General features: G+C 44.8%; 1 protein-coding gene across 1 annotated transcript in view; it reads left to right on the top strand.

Moving 5' to 3' along the window:
- Positions 1 to 1,192: 1,192 nt before the first annotated feature.
- Positions 1,193 to 12,079, top strand: part of LOC105987088 (breast cancer anti-estrogen resistance protein 3-like) — a 30,275-nt gene continuing 19,388 nt past the window's right edge. Inside the window, exon 1 of the mRNA XM_013018244.1 lies at positions 1,193 to 1,504. Within this exon, the coding sequence (XP_012873698.1) occupies positions 1,200 to 1,504 (305 nt within the window). The 5' untranslated portion in view covers positions 1,193 to 1,199. The remainder of the gene's footprint in view (positions 1,505 to 12,079) is intronic.

Raw genomic sequence — 12,079 nt, 5'->3', positions numbered from 1 at the left:
TCCTCTATGTGTGGGTTTTGAAAGAGATTGGTGTAATTTGATGTAGTTTAGAACTGAAGTTTGTTTGGGGGCAATGGGAGGCCTTGGTTTTGCTCAAGGAGACCTTTTCTATTCCCCATACTTGGGAGTGTTTGTTCCTCTTTTCCCAGCTACTTCAGCTCCATCCCCTTTGCTTTGCTGCTTCCCATTCCTTTTTTCTTTTCCCTGATGTTACAGACAGCCATGGGCATTGATTGCTTAACCTTGCTGGTGGTAGGTGGATTCCTGACCCCTCCGGGGCTATTGGACATTGGACAAGGGGTTGTCACCCTAGTGGCTTTCTTCTGCAGCTGAGCCCACTGATATTGGAAGAATAGCTCACCTTTGACCCCTGACCCTGGCCTGTCTTCGTTCATTAGAGTACATTGATTTATACATAAGCATCAGGTCTTTGCCAGAAAAGCTCAGTTCCATCACTCCTAAGTATTTCCAACTGGCACTGGAGATGTTGGAGCAGCTGAAGAATTCCAGCCATCTCTGCCTGTTCTTATCCTTTGCAAAGTGGTGAAGACATGTGCACTAATTAACCACTTATAACATTTTTCTGGGATGTTAATGAATGAAGCAGTGAATTATTTCCTTCCTTTTTTTGTTAGTCATGATTTTCTTATGCGTATATCTATTTATTTAGTGCCAGTCCTGGGGCTTGAACTCAGTGCCTGGGTACTGTCCCTTAACCTCTTCAAAGATAGTCCTCTACTATTTGAGCCAGAGCTCCACTTCGGGCTTTTTGCTGGTTAATTGGAGATAAGAGTCTCATGGACATTCTTGCCTGGGCTAGATTTCAACCATGATCCTCAGATCTCAGCCTCCTGAGTAGTTAGGATTACAGGTGAACTACCCACACCTGGCTTAGTCAAGCTTTTCTGTCCATGGATTGGCTCATGTGCCTCTCCACAACTCCGAGATGTGTTTGTTGCCCTTACGCTTTCACTGTCAGTTGGGTGAATTTTTTTCTGCTTATGTGGTGCTGAGGAATTGAACCCAGGGCCTCATGCATGCAAGCCAAGCACTCTACCACTGAGCCACCTTCCCAGCCCGAAAATTTACTTTAATTATGTGGCATTATTTCTTTTTCCTCTTGGCAAGGAGGAAGTCTGTTCTCATAGGAGTATCTTACCTTTGTCCTTCATTCTTTTCTTCCCTTAGCATTGAGAATCATGGCTGCAGGAAAATTCGCAAGCCTTCCCCGAAACATGCCAATGAATCACCAGTTTCCCTTGGCCTCATCCATGGACCTTCTGAGCAGCAAGGCCCCTCCCGCTGAGCATCGCACAGATGCCTATCAAGACGTGTCTCTACACGGCACCCTTCCACGGAAGAAGAAGGGCCCGCCCCCCATCAGGTCGAGCCACATGGGCACTCTGCCCCACACCAAATCCCCACGCCAGAGCTCGCCTCTCACCCAGGATGTCATCCCAGAAAACCCGCTCCACGACTGGAAAGGCGAGACTTTCACCTTCAGGTAACTTCTGTCCTTTCACACGTGCAGTCGATAGGTCTTGAAAAAGCGGTTTTGGTAGGAAGAAGGTCAGATGTGTACAAAGTTGAGCAAAATACTTTTCAGTCGTGGGGAGCCTATCTTTAGCGGTTATCAAATGCATGCACTGGGCTGTTTTGTCTACATTTCCTACGTTCCCTCCTGGGGTATTGTTTTGAAGTAAATCTCATTTACAGATGAACTTGTTTTCAGTGTAAATGTTTTGGTTTGTGCCTTTTAAAGCTAAGGATTCTTATTTTAAAAGTACATACAAGTCTGGCACCGGTAGCTCAAGTTTTAATCTTAGCTACTCAGGAAGCTGAGGGCTGAGAATTGTGATTCAAAGCCAACCTGGGGCATTCAAAGCCAACCTGGGCAGACAAATCTGTGAGACATTTATCTCCGATTAGCCAGTGAAAAAGCTGGAAGTAGAGGCCTGGCTTAAGTGGCAGGGTACCAGTTATGTGCCCTGAATTCAAGCAAAACAAAACACAACTACATAGATTCACAACCTGAAAAATTATACCATTTATAAAAATGAATCATTTCTTTTTTTAAAAAATCTTCCTATTATTATGCATTTGTACAAAGAGGTTACTATTCCATAAGTCAGGTTGTGAATATAATGCTTCTTGATCAATGTCATCAATATCCAATATTGGAGAATATTTTGAAATCTAACTTCTATAGCATAAAGTACCTTATAAGGAAACACTAAAAAGAATTTATGGCATGAGATTTTTGAACTACATTTACTTAATGCTATAGAAGTGTCAGAACCCATATCTCATATATTTAGTTGTACATATATTAAATGTGTAGATGATAGATGCTCTATTAGGACAGCTTCATAACAGTATAGGAGAAGAACTGGTGGCTGCCTGCAGGCCTGGTATCAGGAAATAAACCTTCCAGTTGTAAATGCTGCTTCTCTGCGTTTGTAATGGCCAGGCTGTGATTGGTTTCTGCTTGTTAGAGCTAGTTTAGGAATTGCACTCCTTTTCCGGTTGGAGAAGTTTAGCAACCTATGATGCTGCTAGATAAAAATGCCCAGCCTGCTAGCAAAGGAAGCCACTTTGATCTTAGCTCATTTTTTGGCTCAATATCTAGATATTGATCATTCACATTAGTTATAATTTATTGATTTATGTGTGTGTGTCTGTCTGTCTGTCCTGGGCTTTTCTTTGTTTTATTGGTAGTGGTGTAGTTGTGTTATTCATTAGGGCAAGATTTGTGTAGAGGTGTCCACTTCTCTTAGCTACTGCTTCTTCTTTTTTTTGCCAATCTTGGGGCTTGAACTCAAGACTTGGGCATTCTCTCTGAGCCTTCTTGCTCAAAGTTAGTGCTCTACCACTGAGCCACAGCTCTACTTTGGCTAGCTAATTGGAGATAAGAGTCTCATAGATTTCCTTGCCTGGGCTAGCTTTGAACCACAATCCTCAGATCTCAGCCTCTTGCATAGCTATGATTATAGGAATGAGCCACTGGTGCCTGGCTTGATTTTTATAGCCCTAGGATTTCATGAGGTGATAAATACCAGTTTCTCTGAGTATTTAAAGACTGGTTGGATACAGAAGACATTCTCTCTCTCTCTCTCTCTCTCTCTCTCTCTCTCGTTGGTCGTGGGGCCTGAACTCTGGGCCTGGGCACTGTCCCTTCAGCTCAAGACTAGCACTCTACCACTTGAGCCACAGCGCTACTTCCAGCCTTTTCCGCTTATGTGGTGCTGAGGAATCGAACCCAGGGCCTCATGCATGCGAGGCAAGCATTTTACCACTGAGCCACTTTCCCAGCCCTTATTTACTTGTTTTTGGTATTATGATCTGTCACTGGAACCTAAGTTCTGGAAAGACACTGTACTCTGTTAGATCACACATTTTCCCCACCCTATAAAAGAGAAAAGACAAGGGCTGGAAAGGTGGCTCAGTGGTAGAGTGCTTGCCTTGCATGCATGAGGCCCTGGGTTCCATTCCTCAGCATCACATAAGCAGAAAAAGCCGCAAATGGTCCTGTGGCTCAAGTGGTAGAGTGCTAGCCTTGAGCCGAAGAGCTGAGGGACAGTGCCCAGGCCCAGAGTTCAAGCCCCACAACCAAAAAAACAAAAACAAAAAAACCAAGTAAATAAAAAAAGTAAATAAGACAATGGCATATTATAGTAAACGCTATAAAAGAAATAGATTGGTGTGCTGGAGATTTATTAGACATAGGGCTGTATGTTTGTGTTTGATGAAGTAGGCAGGTCTTTGAGGAGATGATAATTTAAGGGTAAGACTTGCATAATGAAAGAAGGTACCCATGATCCTTGTAGGCGGTTTCAGGCCTAGGAAAATGGAATGCAAAGAACTGGAGATGGGGTCAAGTTCAGCATGTTTGAAACCCCAAAAGAAAGCTGATGGGGCCTGGCTGAGTTCAGAGCAAGTTGAGAGGAGAACAGGACAGATGTGAGTGGAATTTGTTCCAGTTTCATAATTGTAGTAGTGTAAGAAGAAAGGAAGGTAAGGCTCAGGTATGCTGTAGGCCCTGGACCTGCCCTGAAAAATCCACATGGGTGACTTCCTAGCTCAGAATGAGGAGGAAGCCTGCCAATGACTGCCAATGACTTAGGCAAATATGAGGTACCCAGTTGTGTGCAGTTTCGTGAATATGGCCTGACTGGGCAAAGATGCCAAAGGTAAGCAGCAGAGCCAACTTTGGCCTGCCAGCCTACCCAGTATGGAGTCACAACTCACTGCTGGCTTACTGTGGACCTGATTTTTTGTTGTTGTTGTTGTTTTATCAGCTTGAACTCTTCATTGAGCTAGGTATCTGCTATGTACCAGACACAGACAGTTCTCAGTGCATGCCTTGAAGCTGTGAGGCCCTGCCTGGCTCCATGCCAGCTCTCACAAGGAGAAAACTGGCCAGAGGGAGGAGGCTGTGGAGGAGTTGGTAATGGAGTCGATCTCCCTTCTTGAGGACGCTCTTCAGTAAACACCCAAGGTCCAGCTACCAGCCTGCCAGAAGTTCAAAGCTTTTTTGATTTGAAAACTAACCTGGACAGAGGTCAGATCTCTGTAAAAGATCTTATCAGAGGGTGGACACAAGACCTGAGTTTGAAGTCCAGGCTTTCAGAAGACTTAACAGGAACTGCTAGTTTAAGATTTGTTTACCAGTCAGAGCTGGGTTAACACAAATTCACAATCCCTCCCCCCTTCACCCCCCACATCCAACTTAAAGTACCTTATGGTTTAAAATAAGTATAGGAAGTAACAAATACATTCCCTTCAAATATTTGCTGAGTGAGAAGATTGAAGGTTGTGGGTCAAAGGATCATAAAATTTGACCCTCTTTGTATTATTATTAACATAACTGCTTCCCCAACATGTTTTTAACGTTTTCCTAATGCCAACAGCCAGCCAGGTATGGCAGTTCCTAGTTATAAGTACAGCTACCAGAAAGGTCAATATCTGGAGGATTGTGGTTCAAGGCCAGCCTAGGCAAAAAAAAACCCCTCATAATTCAATAAAACACTAGGTATGGTGTGCATGCCTGTCATCTCAGCTTCACAGGAAGCATAAATGGAAGGACTGCAGTTAGGCAATCCTTAACAGAAAAATAAAGCTAAAGGGGCTAGAGGTGTGGCTCAAGTAGGAGAGTGCCTTCCTAGTACAGTGCCCTGAATTCTAACTCCATACTGGGGGGAAAAAGCCTTCCTGATTTTAAGGACTTCAAAGTACCTTATATTCTTTTGTCTTTAAAAAATATTCCTGAGGGCTGGGAAGGTGGCTCAGTGGTAGAGTGCTTGCCTAGCATGCATGAGCCCTGGGTTCGATTCCTCAGCCCCACATCAGCAGAAAAAGCTGGAAGTGGCACTGTGGCTCAAGTGGTAGAGCACTAGCCTTGAGCTGAAGAGCTGAGGGACAGTGCCCAGGCCTTGAGTTCAAGCCCCAGGACTGGTAAAAAATAAATAAATAAAAATAAATTCCTAATAGGATGAAGAGCTGCTTTAATTCTTTTGGACGAAAGGAAGCTTTAACATGTGAAAAGATAGAGAAAAAAAAAAAAAACTTGAACTAGAACCCAAGGCTCTGGAGAAAGAAAAATAGCACTGGACGCTAATTCAGCTTGTACGGCTTGAAGCTGGGGACCCACTAACCAACTCCCACTCAGCCCATGCATCGCTATTTTCACAGAGACTTCAGGGGCTAATTTCAGTTCTCAGTGACTTGGCCGGATATGAAGTCTGAAATCTCCGTCTCATCACTTTCCTGTACACGCCACCTGCACTTACAGGGGACCATCCAGACATGCTCCTCCTTGTCTTGCGACTCTCCCCTTGGCCTCTATTTCCCCTTCGGAGATTTTAGTTACTTGCCCTCACCTGCTGTCTGAAAATATTAAATGGAAAATTCCATAAGTAAATAACATATATTTATCAGTTGTGCCCCATTATGAGTTAGCATGAAGAAATCTTGCTCCATTCTGCTCTGTCCCACTTAGAATCTTCCCTTTGTTTGCCAAGGCTGACTATGAACCACAGTACTTCAAGTCTCAGCCTCCTATAGCCAGGATTACAGGCATGAGCTCCTAGCACCTTTTCAAAGTGTTATGAGTGCAAAGGTAAAAGCTTTCAACTCAATAAGAAAAACAAAAGTGCATGTCAATGTTAAGATCTAGAGTATATTATTATACTTATTCTATTTTTATTATTAGTTGTACAACTTAATATCTTACTGTGCCTAATTTTTAAGTCAAACTTTTAATTATAGTCATGAATGTGTAGGGTAAGCAAAATAATATTTATAGGGTCAGGCATCTTCTGTGAAATAAGGACCGGGGACTGTTGCATTCTGCTATTCTCCCAACGAATATATTTAGCTTAATCATTAAAAAGTCACCTTTAGTATAACTGAACATGAACTGAATATGGTGTGGGCGTTACCAGACAAAGTGGAGGAAGTTCCTCCTTTGATCTAAAGATATACATTCTTAAGTTGGCATATATCTTTCCTCCTGAATTATAAGTATTTCTCATGTTTTATAGTTAAATATATATTTCATAATACTGGGATTAAACCTAGGGCCTTGCACATGCTAGGCAAGTGCTTTACCATCGAGCTATATTCCCAACCCAGTTTTAAAATAAAAAGAGCCAGGTGCCAGTGGCTCACACATGTAATCAATCCTATATACTGAGGAGGCTGAGATCTGAGGATTGCCATGTGAATCCAGCCCAGGCAGACAAATCCAACAGACTCTTACTTCCAATTAACATCAAAAAGTCAGAAGTGGGGGTATGGCTTAAGTGGTAGAGTGCTAGTCTTGAGCAGAAAAAGCTGCTCAAAAGCTTAAGGCTCTGATACCAGTGTGTGCGTGCACATGCGTGCACGTGCATGCACACACACACAATCTCTTCAGATGATACATTCATCTGTTACTTTGTTTGTACATCATAGCCCTGTGAAAGAGACTTGGCAGATTGCATCATCATCGCTGTCAGATACAGTTGGGAAAACAGGTTCAGGATGTTGAGATACCTAATTGCATACCCCAGTGGATGATGAGCTTTAATTAGATCCAAGTAAGTGCTGTAAGGGCTTCCTGACACATTGTACCCCACAGTGCCCCTAGGACATTGGTGCCAGCTGTGAGCATCCTATGAGCTGTCTTCTTGTAGGTGTGGGTATGTCTCTTGTGTGACCTCAGAGCTTTGAACACCTGCTTGGCAGGCAGGCAGGTGGGGTGGGGGTGGTGAATAACGGAGTACCAATTGCCAGGAGCCAGGCAGAAGGCAAGCCTAAAAGAAGGAGTTGGTCTTCTCTTTTTCAAGACCATATCTTTTCCCTTTCTTGTCTTGGCTGCCCTTGGATGTACTTGTGGTTTTGAAAGGTGGCCAAAGCTAGAAGCCGGGGAGTTCTTAAACCTGCTGCTTGGTGTCACAGAAGGAGCCTTTGTTCCAAAAGCAGAACCGGTCTTTTCCGGCGAAGCTTACAGACAGGATTTCCTTTTGACATGAGCATTGTTTTGGCTGCTGTCTCTTTGATTCATTGATCTTCAAGGATGAATTTGTATTTGAATCTGGGACCTGGCTTAGAGGGCACCTGATCCTGTTAGGACATGTGGGTTTCCAGGAGAGCTGAGAGATCTGCGCTTGGAGCCTGTTCGGGTCCTTTCCTATCCCGGTATGTGGAGGCACCAGGCCTGGGAACAGCTGTGCGAGCCTAATTCCTTGCACCTTGGGAGCAAGTGGCAGGACAAAGTGGTGTTTCATTGGTTTGCATGAGGGGAGCTGACGCGTCACAAGTGTTGTAGCTGACAGTGGCCAGAAAGTCTGCAGAATTATCCCAAGTGACAATCCTATGTCCTTTGCCAGGGAATTGAGTAACTTGCTGAGTTAACAGCGTCAGATCCTCAAAGTGTGCCACACTTTTCTCTAAAACATTGTCTCAAAAGAGCCAGCTCTGTGCTATGCCTGTAGCTTCATCTGAAAAGTTGTTTAGAACCATTAGGTCCTGTAATGACTGCTTTCTTTTTGACAAAGCAAGGGATAGCCCGGATATGCAATTTAGCCAGCCTTTGAACTCCAATCAGAAGCTTTGCAAAGTAAAATCTACATACAAGCATCCTTGCTTTATTTCTGCATAGTTGTTACTTGTCTGCAGCTGGAAGCTTTTCATGCAGAGGAAAAATCATATTTTGGGTTTGATTTAAATAATCTTATTTGTGCCAGAACAGAGACTTGAACTCAGGGCCTGGGCACTGTCCCTTAGCTTTTCCACTCAAGGCTGATGCTTTGCCACTTGAGCCAAAGCTCAACTAGTTAATTAGAGATAAGCTTGCTCACAGACTCTCCTGCCCCAGCTGGTTTTGAACTGCATCATATCTCAGCCTCCTGAGTAGCTAGGATTAGGAAACAAGTGTGAGCCACCATCAGCATCCGGTAGATTTTAGTTTTAAATATAATAGATTATACATAATGAAAGATATATTTATTGCGCTACCAGGATGACAATGGCTTTTTTAATGTTGCTATAAAGTAAGAGCTGATAGGTTGAATTTTTATTTTAAATGAAAGTCAGCTTTTCCTGTTGTTTTGAAATGCCTACTGACGTTTCAATGCAGCTGTCATGGATGGGTGGGTGCATTCCCAGAGTGTGGGCCCCGTGTGACCTGGCCCTGATGATCCCTGGCATGCTGAGGCCAGGGGCAGCTGGGTCAGAGGTGGTCTCAGCCCTTGTGTCTCGGCTGCTCCTGGCTTGGAAGAGCCCAGAGAATGGGAAAGGCCTGCAGGTCCGCCAGCTGTCTGATGGTAGTCCTTAATCCTCTGCTGACAAGCATGATTTGAACCGAAAGGTTGGGAACTGTGCATTCTCAGCTGTTCTGGGGGAAAAAAACCAAAAGCATCATTTTTCTCTTTTTCCTTCTTTTCTCTGCCTCTCTCTTTCTGTCTCTGTCTCTTTGTGTCTCTGTCTCTTGGTCAGCACCTCTCTGCATCTGTCTCTGTCTCTCTGTGTTCTCAGTCTCTGTCTCTTCCATCTCTTCCTCTGTGTCTCTATCTCTGTCTCTTTCGGTCTCTCTCCTGTTACTTTCTCTGTTTGTTTCTGTCTCTATGTCTCTGTCTCTTTCTGATTACACATCACAACTAAGAAATATCAGAGAATTACACAGTGCATCCTTGTTGAGTGGTGAGTGGGGTGTCTACCGTCCCTCCACCCCCGGGGCAGACTTGTTTACCTCATCTTTTCTCAGCTCTCTCAAATACTGCTTGAGAAGCTCAGGCTTTTAGTCCTTTTCCTTGATTATATCCCACAGTGTTCGTGAAGCAGGAGGTGTGGTGCACTTATCAATCATTACTCATACTCCCGTCACATGGACTTAGGAGTCATCCCAGCCTGACCAGAATGTGCTGTTGTCCGGAGCCCTGGACTGCATGGCTGAAACACCCTCAGGTCACAGCCACTCCGTGCTTTTTAATGGTCACCACTCAGTCTGTCCTCGAGAGATGAGTTGTAGGACTAGGGGCATGCTATCAACCTTCCTCTTCTTAGGGCCCCCAAAGTAAGCATGTATGTTCTTTTTGGGGCCAGTACTGGGGCTTGAACTCAGGCCCTGGGCTCTTACCTGTAGCTTTTTCACTCAAGGCTGGAATTCTACACTTGAGCCACAGCTCCAATTCTGGCTTTGTTTTGGTAGTTAATTGGAGTTAAGAGTCTCCTGGACTTTCCAGCCTGCACTGGCTTTGAACCATGAATCCTCAGACTTCAGCCTCCTGAATAGGTAGGATTACAAGCGTGAGCCGTTGGCATCTGGCTTGCGTATGTGGTCTTGTTGGAAGGTTTGTGCTATTATTTACAAGTTTGGAAACATTCCATAATTGCCCAAGCCCTAATGCCACCTGGACTGTCTGTAATTCCAGATTTACATGCAAATACAGCACCAAAAATACAGGATTCCTGTAGAGGGAAAAAACCCACAAGCCAGGTAATTCAGAAGTCTCAGTATAGATCCCTGCCTTTGCTGCCTTTTATGAGTGACCAGGACAAATTCTTAATTGTAAAATGAGGGTGAACACAGCCAAGGGGTGCTGTAAAGGTTAACTTCCCTCCAAATATGTAGGCTCCATTGGCAGTAGTGCTTTTTGACTGTGGTTGTTTTTTGAGGTTTTGTTTCTTGTTTTTGCCTGAGGCTTGAACTTAGGGCCTGAGCACTGTCCCTGAGCTTCTTTTACACAAGACTAACATTCTACCAATTGAACCACAGCACCACTTCCAGCTTTTTTCTGTTTATGTGGTACTGAGGAATCAAACCCAGGGCCTCATGCATGAGAAGCAAGCACTCTACCACTAAGCCACAGTCCCAGCCCTTGCTGTTGTTTTTGTACCAGGGCTGGGGCTTGACCTTAGGTCCTTGAGCTCTTGTGTAGCTTTTTTGGTTAAAGATGGGCACACTACCACTTGAGCCACAGCTCTACTTTCAACTTTTGGATGGTTAATTAGAGATAAGAGTCTCTCAGCTTTATTTGCCTAGACTGGCTTTGAACCTGAACACTGACATCCCAGCCTTCTGAGTAGCTAGGATTACAAGAGTGAGCCACCAGCACCTGGTTTGGTGCTCTGACTGTCACACCTGAGCCTGGTCTACTTGCTGAGTCTGTATTGAGCAGGTCACGTGACTGCTCTTGGCTCCACCTAGTCTCTGCTCCTCAATTCTTCTGGGATCTTTCAGCCTGGAGCTTCTCAAGACCTTTGCTGGGAGGGGGATATAGTCATGGCTTTCAAAGGAAACTCCTGGGAATCTTCACATGGAGTCCAGCAGCCAGACCTGGGAGCTTTATGACTATGGGTAAATTATTTTACCTTTCTGAATCTCCACATCCTTGAAAGGTGGTTCAAAGGGTCAGATTGTATCTAGTCACTTGTGAAGGTGCTTGCCACAGCAAACTGGTTTGCTTGCTTCCTTCCTTCTTCCCTTCCTTCCTTCCTTCCCTTTCTGTCTTTCTTTGAGGAAGGCAGAAGTTAGGAGTCTCCTAATTCTTCCTGGTAAGCTGAGATTGTTGCCTGCAGCCTCCGTGGGAGAAAGTTTCCCATGTGTTGACAGTGCCTGGCTGGAATCCCTTTCTCTGGATCTGCCCTACAGCAGTAAGTGTTGACCAACACACACAGCTTACTGGTATAGCAAAGGCATGGGGCAGGGTGTGTGGGTACACAGAAGAGCTCCTAGGTCCCCATGCACTGGCCTCTCCTGACTGGCTGTCTTGTTCTTCATTGGCATCAGTGTCTGTGCTGTTTACTTCTTGATGCACATTTGTTACAGTTCATTTGTGCCATGCCTAGTGCTGGGGACCATGTGCACAGCCGAGAATGATGTAGATGTGGCCAGGAGCTCCCACTCCAATGGGCCCTGGGACAGAGGCATTGAGAGCTACTGAAATATAAAATGAGATAGGAGAAGACCAGCTAGAGCCAATCTCAAGGAGAAAAGCCTGGAAGAAACATTTGCGACTGTAAAAAGTTTATCAGGCTGGGTGCTGGTGGTTCAGTTTGTAATCCTAGCTATTCAGGTGGTTGAGATCTGAGAATCACTGGTTCGAAGCCAGCCTCGGCAGGAAAGTCTCTTAAACTCCAATTAAGCACAAAAAAGCCAGAGATTGAGCTGTGGCTCAAGTGGTAGAGTTACCAGTCTTGAGAGAGAAGCTAAGGGAGAACATGTGGGCCCTGAGTCAAGCCCAGTATTGGTGCACGCACGCGTACACACACACGCGGATCATTAATAATTTGTGTGTTAAAATGGTAATGTTGCCGGGTGTCGGTGGCTCAGACCTGTAATCCTAGCAACTCAAGAGGCTGAGATCTGAGGATCGGGGTTTAAAGCCAGCCTGGGCAGGAACATCAGTGAGACTCTTTTTTTTTGGGGGGGGGGTCAGTCTTGGGGCTTGAACTCTGGGCTTGGGCGCTGTCCTTGTGCTCTTCAGCTCAAGGCGAGCACTCTACCGCTTGAGCCACAGCACCACTTCTGGTTTTCTAGTGGTTTATTGGAGATAAGAGTCTCACGAACTTTCCTGCCCGGGCTGGCTTTGAACCT

The sequence above is a fragment of the Dipodomys ordii genome, unplaced genomic scaffold, assembly GCF_000151885.1.
Source record: "Dipodomys ordii isolate 6190 unplaced genomic scaffold, Dord_2.0 Scaffold39, whole genome shotgun sequence".
Lineage (NCBI taxonomy): Eukaryota > Metazoa > Chordata > Mammalia > Rodentia > Heteromyidae > Dipodomys > Dipodomys ordii.
Note: the sequence above shows the minus strand (reverse complement) of the source record. Positions and strands in the feature narration are given on the sequence as shown.